The sequence below is a fragment of the Fulmarus glacialis genome, unplaced genomic scaffold (assembly GCF_000690835.1).
Source record: "Fulmarus glacialis isolate BGI_N327 unplaced genomic scaffold, ASM69083v1 scaffold627, whole genome shotgun sequence".
NCBI classification, from domain to species: Eukaryota; Metazoa; Chordata; class Aves; order Procellariiformes; family Procellariidae; genus Fulmarus; species Fulmarus glacialis.
The window spans coordinates 14,086-23,629 of NW_009224840.1; the positions used below are offsets into that span (position 1 = coordinate 14,086).

A 9,544-nucleotide genomic window follows, 5' to 3' on the forward strand; every position below is an offset into this window, starting at 1 on the left:
TCTTCAGCAAAAGATTTCTTCAACAGTGTCTTGATTTGGAGTGCTGAATAAGCCATTGTAATGTTATGTCTGCCAGGACAGATAAAACAAAATGAAAACCTAAACAGCCTGTTTGCAGAGTATAAAAGGACAACAGAACACCAGCAGGTTAATACAAATAAAAAAACCCCAAACAAACAAAAGCCAGAAACCACAGGCTCTCATTTATACCTAATTAAAAATCCAGTACTTAAAACTCCAGGTAGGGGTTTTTTCTGTTGTTTTTTGTTTGTTTTTAAATTATGCACATTTTATATTCTTGAAATATGATGACTGACATCAAGTTCTGTAAGCCACAGATGAAGAACTGTTGGAAAAGCAAAGATTTAAGATGACCATAAAATGAACTCTAAAATCCAGACTAGAATGAAATGCAGTGTGAGAACAAAGGCAGAAATACACAACCAGAAGGAAAGAGAAGGGCAAACATCTGACAAAGCATTAAGAAGCCATTTAGGTAGGTTGTAGGAGTCCAAGGTCTCTGAAAGACACGCAACATTGGACTAAAATTTGATAGCTGAAATTGATACCCCTCCTGATACAATCTAATACATTGGGCTAAAAACTGCAGCAGTTCACAAACTGATTCATGAGCAGATTAGATGTTTTTGCCTCAAGGCGGTAACATCTGTCAGGGAGGTAGGAAGGATGTCAGGGGGCAGCAACAGCTCTAGTCCTCAAATTTAAATTTGTTGCCACATCTGTCCTAAGTTCAAGACAGCACTCCATGAATATCCTGGCAGACCAACTTAGGCACTGAAACTGCAGAAAAAAGCATCCCACGGCATCTAAAACAAAGCTAATAACTATATACTAATCTTCCACAGTCTCTCAGGACACAGAAACTGGCAGCCTTACACCTACACCTCCTGATGAGACCAGCTAGCTAGGCTGCAGTTTGCACTGAAAAATGACTACCATCTCATTCAACTGCACTGACATCAATCAAAAAATGCAGAGGAAGAAGACAGCTCCCAGTCTTCTCCTTAACAGCCTAGTAGTTTCATCACTTTAATAATCTAAACATATTTTCATTATAGTTTTTCATTATAGGTGATATTTTCCAGTCCCTTGATCTCCCTAGGTTCTTGCGCAACCTCTTTTCAGTTTCTCAAGGTCTTCCTCAAAATACGGCACACAGTGCTCCAGTAATGCCCACACAGTTCCAAACACACATGATATACACAGTCTGCTCCCACTTGTTATTTCTTTGGGCAAATATTCAGGAACCAGGTTAGCCTTCCTAGGCACAATGTTACACTGGAAGATACTTGAATGATTCTCAGTTAGGATTTGAGCCTTTTTCATCACTACTCCCAGGACTTCCACAAGTAAGTGATCTACACAGTTCTGCATTAGTGATCATTCTTTTCATTATATTCCCGTTTGCAAATTTTAGCATGCTTTTTTTGCATGCTTTTCTGCTCCAGGCCATCCATATAAATGAACAAGGATCAAAAACTATTTTCTCCAGGATCGTTTCAGAAATTAAGTTGTTTTTACCAGTTTCTAGCACAATACCACTTTTGAGATCCTCCACTGCAGCCTTCCCAATTTGATGAGGATCAAGCACTGCATTTCTAAAACCTCAATCACCTTCACTGCCCTTCACCTATGCAGATAATCCTGACTATGTTGCCTTCCTCAGTCCTTACAACCCAAAGTCTAATCTTCCCCAGTGTGACACTACATTGTGTGTATTTCCCTCACTCAGAGATAACTGGTGCACCCCAAGCTACAGCAAATCTGAGTCTGGTCTCCTTCAAACCAATGTACCCAAATCACGTACACCATTTCCAAGAGAAGCCCTCACTGCCTAACACGTCCCTGCACACAGCTGAAATCTCCGCCCGCTCTCTGAAGCCCAGGTGTCATGGCATAGTCTCCTCACTACCTCCACTATCTGGTTCTCTCTGCCTAGGATGGAAATTTCCCCTGCTGCTGAGAGAAACTGGCTTTCCTCCCATTCCCACTCCCATCTCTCATTCAGCTGAGCCCTACAGAGCTGCCCAGCTCTTCTACTGAGTCTGGCTTCCTCAAGAAGCAGCTATGAATATCTACCCAGGCTGTATCCCTCCCATCCAGCACCACTTGCCTTAGCAGTGTGCAAGGCAGAAGGGTGGCACAGAGGCAGCATGCCCCCGGGCAACTGCTGCTGCTGGCTCAGCCCGTGCTTCACCCCTTTCTCCTGCCCTGTGGAGGGAAAGGAAGGGGGGAACATGACAGAGGAAAGGGACAGGAAAGTAGAAGAAAGGGGGGAGAGAGAGAAAAGGGCAAAAAGCAAAGGCAGATGGAAGACAACTTCATGGGGCTTTTATAGGTCCTCACTGACTTCAGAATACACTCCTTGTGTCTCCAGCAGGACAAGAGCACTAATCCCTCAGTTTGAGGAACACCGCCACACAGCCACATGCATGTAAGGCCTGCTTCAAAGTAAAATCGTGTATGGAGCGAAACACTTACCAAAATTTTTTAAGTATCACCTAATAATTGGAAGGCCTTCATATCCAGTTGTTATTTTTTCAAAAGTAACACAGTTTTTGTGGGGGATTCAACCACTTTAGGTTTTAAATATGCTTTTCCAAGACCCCTGTCACATTAATTTCTTAACTTCCCGTGGAACTAAATAATTCTACAAGTGACTTTTAAATTACACATAATTCTATGTTAAAACAAATACAATTGCATGCAATATTTGCAACAAAATCTTTCCAAGTAAATTGAGATTTTCAGTCATATATTGGAGTTATTCAAACCTCATTAACATTTTTAACATCTGATCCAAAGTACAAAGTATACACTGATGATGCTGTAAGAAAAAGAAGCTTACCGATGTTATCCTTCTCTTTACAGGAAATAGAATAGCAACAGATTTCTCTGTCTTGAATAGCTGAAAGGTTTCTACAGAAACAAAAATAATAAAATACGCAGTGTTATAACTCCACAAAAACTGACAACAGAAATTTCCACTAAATTACTGCTTTTTACTCAGTGGGTTCAATTCTATCCCCAGATATTAAATTTTTAAAATAGGCTACTGCACACAAACATCCCATATTTCTTAAACTATAAAAATTAAACAGTTATAAAGTCATTTCACAAAAATTCAAATTTCTCATTAAGTCAATGTAGTAGTGAATAATAAAAACACAGAAATCCATGAGCTGAAAATAACATTTTGTAGTGGCAAGCAAGTAACTTTACCATGTCTTACCATTCACCTTTTACTCTTTTCACTTAGAATTCAGAGTTTTTATCTCTAATAACTCTTATGATCAAATAACAGTACTCAAATGATCACACCATTAATCTTCAGGATGTTTACTGCATCATACTTAAATATATCAGCTCTGATTCCTACTGCAAGGATGCCTCTACATTTAGGAAGAAACTGATTCTTAATTAACTTCTGTTTCTTCCTGGGAATTTCCCTATCCCCCTCAGAGTTTCTGAGCACTTTGTTATTTTCTCATTTATTTATCCTCACACAAGTGACACAGACATGCAGGAACAGATTACATTCCTGGAGCAGATGGGGAGTGGAGGTGCCGAGAAGGAAAGACTCGAGATCACTCAAGAGACTCCAAAAAAGAAGACAACTAAATAGTGACTTCCCTGGACTTCAGGAGAGCAGACTTGGCCTCTTCAGGGATCTGCTTGGAAAAGCCCCATGGGATAAGGCCCTGTAGCGAAGGAGGGCCCAAGAAAGCTGGTTAATATTCAAGGATCATCTCCAAGCTCACGAGCAGCCCATCCTAACGAGTCCAGAAAAAAAGCCAGGAGGCCTAAGTGGATGAACGATGAGCTCCTGGCAAAACCCAATCACAAAAAAAAATGCATACAGAAGGTAGAAGCAGGGACAGCTAACCTGGGAGGAATACAGAAACATTGTCCAAGCATGCAGAGACACAGTTAGGACAGCCAAAGCCCAACTGAAATTGGATCTCGTGAGGGATGTCAAAGGCAACAAGAAGGGCTTCTGTAAGTACATAAGGGACAAATGGAAGACAAGAGAAAATGTGGGCCCATTGCTTAACGACAGGGGACCTGGTTACACAGGACATGGAAAAGGCAGAAGTACTGAATGCCACCTTTGCTAGCACGATTAGCCTTCAGGAATCCCAGGCCCCAGAGACCGGGGAGAAAGTCTGGAGCAAGAAAGTTGTACCCTTGATGGAAGAGGATCAGGTCAGGGAATACATAAGCAAACTGGACATAGAGAAGTCCCTGGGCCCTGGTGGGATGCACCTACAAGTGATGAAGGAGTTGGCTGATGTCATTATGAGGCCACTCTCGATAACTTTTGAATGACCATGGCAACTGGGAGAGGTCCCTGAAGAGTGGAGGAAAGCAAATGTCACTCTTATCTTCAGAAAGAGCAGGAAGGAGGACCCAGGGAACTACATGACAGTCAGCCTCATCTCGATCCCTGGGAACGTGATGGAGCAACTAATCCTGGAAACCATTTTCAGGCACGTGACAGACAGGAAGGTGATCAGGAGTAGTCAGCATGGATTCACAAAGGGGAAATCCTGCTTGACCAACTCGATAACCTTCTACAATGAAATCTACAGCTTGGTAGATGAGGGGAGAGCCGTGGATATTGTGTACCTTGACTTCAGGAAGGCTTTTGACACTGTCTCCCATAATATCCTCATAGACAAGGTAAGAAAGTATGGGCTGGATGAGCAGATGGTGAGGTGGACCAGAAACTGGTTGAACAGTCGGGCCCAGAGGGTGGTGATCAGTGGCACGAAGGCTAGTTGGAGGCCAGTAACTAGCAGCATACCCCAGGGATCAATACTGGGTCCAATCTTCAACATCTTCATCAATGATCTGGATGATAGGGCAGAGTGTAGCCTCAGCATGTTTGCTGATGACACAAAACTGGGATGGAGTGGCTGATACACCAGAGAGTTACGCTGCCATCCAGAGGAACCTCCACAGGCAGAAGAAATGGGCTGACAGGAACCTCATGCAGTTCAACACGGGGAAGTGCAAAGTCCTGCCCTCGGGAAGGAACAACCCAAGGCACCAGTACATGCTGGGGGCCGACTGTCTGGGAAAGCAGCTTTGCAGAAAAGGACCTGGGGGTCCTGGTGGATACCAAGGTGAACATAACCTAGCAATGAGGCAAAAACGGCTAATGGTATCCTGGGCTGCATTAGGAGGAGCTTTGACAGCAGGTTGAGGGAGGTGATCCTTCCCCTCTACTCAGCACTGCCAAGGCCACACCTGGAGTGCTGTTGTCCAGTTCTGGACTCCCCAGCACAAGAGGGATGTGAAGCTACTGGAGAGAGTCCAGCAAAGGGCCACTAAAATCATTAAGGGACTGGAGCATCTCACATATTAGGAAAGGCTGAGAGAGCTGGGACTGTTTAGCCTAGAGAAGAAAAGGCCCAGGGGGGATTTTATTGAAGTGTACAAGCATCTGAAGGGAGGCTGTAAAGAAGATGGAGCCCACTGACAGGACAAGAGGCAATGGGCACAAACTGAAACACAGGAGGCCCCCTCTGAACATAGAGAAACACTTTTTACCTCTGAGGGTGACCAAGCACTAGCACAGGTTGCCCAGAGAGGTTGCAGAGTCTCCATCCTTGGAGATATTCAAAAGCCAGCTGGACACGGTCGAGGGCAAACAGCTCTAGGTGGCTCTTGAGCAGGTAGGTGGACAAGATGACCTCCAGAGGTTCTTTCCAACCTCAGCCATTCTGTGTTTCCTAAGTCCCAGTTTAGTTGCTTAGCCTTTGGACATCCTTCTATACTGAAACTTCACTTCACTTCCTACTGATTAAATTATGTGATTTGAGACATAGAATCCTATTCTGCAAAATTAGTGCTATACTGGGCATTTTTACAAAATTGTGTGTTTCCTTTACAATTACCCTTGCAATGCATCAATTTAAGTTAGTTTCAGTAATCCATAAGTATATGCTTTGGATACATGCCAAAAATATTTGAATTGCTTAAATTTACTGACAGTAGTTTGAAATGGTTCTGTTTTAATACCATTCGAGCATTAAACTGCCACTACAATGTACTCTGAAGAGTGTAAGTGAGCCTATTACTACCTATAGCAGTTGTATGTTCAGTGATGGGAAAACAGGGTTATCTGAAACAACTTTATACAACTGAAATAATAAAGAGAGGTTCAAATCTACTGCAGTCAGTTATCAGCCTAGATTTCTATTTCAGCTGCCAGCAGAGCTCAAAGTGGAGTATCTGAGAATGTAAAATGGAATCTGTTATAGCTGGTTATTGCCATAGACTACCAACAATTTTCTCTTACATATCAAATTTCACAGTGTCTCAGCTTTCTACACGGGCCAGATACTTACAATTTCTCAATTAACTGCTTTTCATCCAGTGCACCTGGGAGGTCTCTTTTATTTCCAAGGACTAACACCTGAAAGAAATTATTCATATTCATGTTAAATCCAGGAGCAATAAAAGTTTATTTTTGTCTTTAACCATTTGTTGGCATTATTTTGGATCTTGCAGCTAAGTATTTAGAATGCAATAGCGGACATATTCAAAATGACCAGTGAGTATAGGAGCATCATGGAAATCCTTCCCCTAGTCAGGGTGAGATGCTGAATGCACATCCTCTGAAAACTGGATCCAATTATTTTTGGGTGTACCAGTATCAGAAGTCTCCTCTGAAAGTGAATCTCTCCATTCTGGATGGCATTATGGGATGATGTCAGATTGCATGCAACTAAACCTGGAGGACAGCATTCAGCAGATACGCTCAAGCCACCAACAGACATTCAATTCACAGGACCAGACTAATGTTAATCAAAAGTAGGGCCCCAGCAGTAGAAGCTGGGTTCTCATGATCCAGACATCATTCTCTCTACAGTTTTGCTCCCCTGCTTCTTAACGTTGACATACTAAACAGCCAGGCATCCAAACTGTATCTCACCCAAGCACCAGCCAAATGACTGATTCCTCTCCCTCCACTTTGAGCATCCATGATAGAAATCAGAAAGGTAGCCATTAGGAATTAAGTCTGAGAAATGCAGAAAATTTACTGAATAGATGCTGGAACGTAAGAGTTCCTATGCAATACTTAAGGCTTCAATTAAGGTCAGATAAATGGGTTAAGCACATTCTAAGATAAAGTAAGCAATGGAAGGTTTTTCTAATTATGATTGCATTATTGTTTTCCAGATGCATTACAATTCTGAGTCAAGACTGTCCCATTATTTTCCATGAACCTGAACGCATTAAAACTCATTACTTGCAGCCTCAGATTAATAAAACTACCTTAAAATCTATAATGCCAAAGCCTGAATACAATAAATTGAAGGAAGTTCAATACTGGTTACTACCTATGAAATAAAAGTAAGTAAAAAATACATTACTGCACCTTGGAAATTACTGTGCTGGTCAGGCTGGGCAATTGGAATGTGATATTGTAACATATAAAAGGAAAGGAACTTAATTAAATACTTCTGAAGATATGAGAGATCTATCATTTCAGGAAGGGAAAGTGAGAAGTAAAACAGGATGTGAAGACAGTACAAAGGACAGACAATGTCACTCGCCATGAAGCGCGACTATAGATTTCTGTAGGATTTGTTCAATATGTACTTAACATATGAAAATGCAACAATAATAGCAAACCTTACAAAAAAGATGGAGAGTCACTTGAAAAATTCTCCTTCAAGAATGGATGTCCGAGAACTTCATTCTCACAATGATTTCATGTTGGCTGTCTGTCTACTCATCCTCAGATGACTTAGATCACTTGCACTGGCCAAGTGTCCAAACATTTGCTTACAAAAAAGGGGCCAAGCAAGAACCATCAAATTGTGAGTAACTTCTTCCTGATTGGTATGTACCATTGTTTTCTTTCTTATGATCAAAGGTATGAACTCTTGCTTGGTGATGTCAGCATCAAAGATCAATCTAACCTGATGGATTCCTACTAGGTCTAAATTGGCAGATTACATTTAATTAAACATTAGTCTCCACCTCCATTAATTCCTCACTAGAATTTCAGCAGAATATACTATTCTTTGAAACTTTCTACTGGAGGACAGATGCATATTTGCATTTTTTCCACACAGTTAAGTTTGAAAAACTAAAAAGTCAAGAAAAAGAAAAAGTCAGGAAACAAAAAGTCAAACTCCTCCACAATCTCTGGAAGCAGAGGACACTATTTGATGTTAGTGTCTGCCAACCTTCAGAAAGACAAATCTCACATGCCTTAAGATACCGTCAGAAACATACCTGGGTCACTGGTTCAAACCCAGCCAACAAGGGGACTAACTGGAAGTAATTACTGTCTGATAATGCCACGTGTGAAAATGAATTTTTTCCAAATCTATTCTGACCTTTAGATAAGAAAACGTACAAACACACTGCAGCACTGATAAGATGCTGAGTCCTCTGAAAAAATGTCACAATAATTTTTATAAGAGCATTCAATGTATCAAGGCTGTATGATATTTAAGCTAGTATTTTCAAGGCTCCAAAGGAACCAATTCATAAGGATTTAGGCTACAATGTCTACGTTCAGGTAAGAATAATAATCAAAACACTTACTGGAATTCCATGCAATTGTGGCTTATCTATCAAACTGTGTAGTTCATTCTTTGAAGCTTCTACTTTTTCTAAGTCTGCTGCATCCACCATGTAACTGCAATGGGAATATAGTCATTTATGGTATTGTCCATTACTTGCAGAAAGTTGCATTAAAACATCTGAAATGTGACAAATGTGTTCGCATTGACAACAGCATTAGAAGAGTCCTGTGTTGTATAAGCCCTGCATTTATTAATACAGGAAGATACAGAATTAAATGAGAGATGTGGGGAAAAAATGACCTGGGACATGCAATTACTTATATATCTGGGTTGCTGGATGCATAAAACACACTGTTTTTATCGTGTTGGGTCTTTCTTTGTGATGGAGGTGTACAGGAAGAAAAGCATATCTATATTAATAATATCTCTTTTAAAATACGTTTTGTATGGGCATACACAAGAAAACTTACACAACTGCGTTGACTCCTCTGCAATAACGCTCCCACATGCTTCGAAACCTTGGCTGCCCTCCGATGTCCCATACCTGGAAAAGGTAAAAACACCCCAACCCCAAAACGTTTTTGAACTACAAGGTACTAACAGAACAGAACAGAACAGAACAACTCTTACATGCAACATGCAAGTTGTATTGACAATGCCTAAATGCAGGCAGTTTTTTAAGGGGTCTTCCTTGAGAGACTGGTCTTCTCAGCCCCCTCCAGTCAATGGAAGGAGACAGGCACATTCACAGGACAAATCAGTCCTGTAACATTAACAGCTCCAAATGTCCATTTGGAGAATGCTACACTTTCCCATGCACTGCAAGAAAAGTATTACTCAGATACCAAAGTGAATTCTTGCAAATACACAGCCTAAAACCCAGAAAGAATAGCATCATTGTATGAAAACAGTCATGAAGTTGCCTTTTTTATGGGGCTAGGGAGACCTGAGTTAAGAATGCATCAGGCCTT

The 9,544-nt window shown here is 41.2% G+C and overlaps 1 protein-coding gene across 1 annotated transcript in view; it reads right to left on the reverse strand.

Annotated features, from left to right (window-relative positions):
• Positions 1-19: 19 nt before the first annotated feature.
• LOC104080008 (ADP-ribosylation factor-like protein 8B) overlaps positions 20-9,544 on the reverse strand; it is a 27,989-nt gene continuing 18,464 nt past the window's right edge. Inside the window, exons 3-7 of the mRNA XM_009582254.1 lie at positions 9,044-9,117; positions 8,593-8,686; positions 6,378-6,445; positions 2,870-2,940; positions 20-69 (exon numbers count right to left, since the gene is read on the reverse strand). Coding sequence (XP_009580549.1) covers positions 20-69; positions 2,870-2,940; positions 6,378-6,445; positions 8,593-8,686; positions 9,044-9,117 — 357 coding nt within the window. The remainder of the gene's footprint in view (positions 70-2,869; positions 2,941-6,377; positions 6,446-8,592; positions 8,687-9,043; positions 9,118-9,544) is intronic.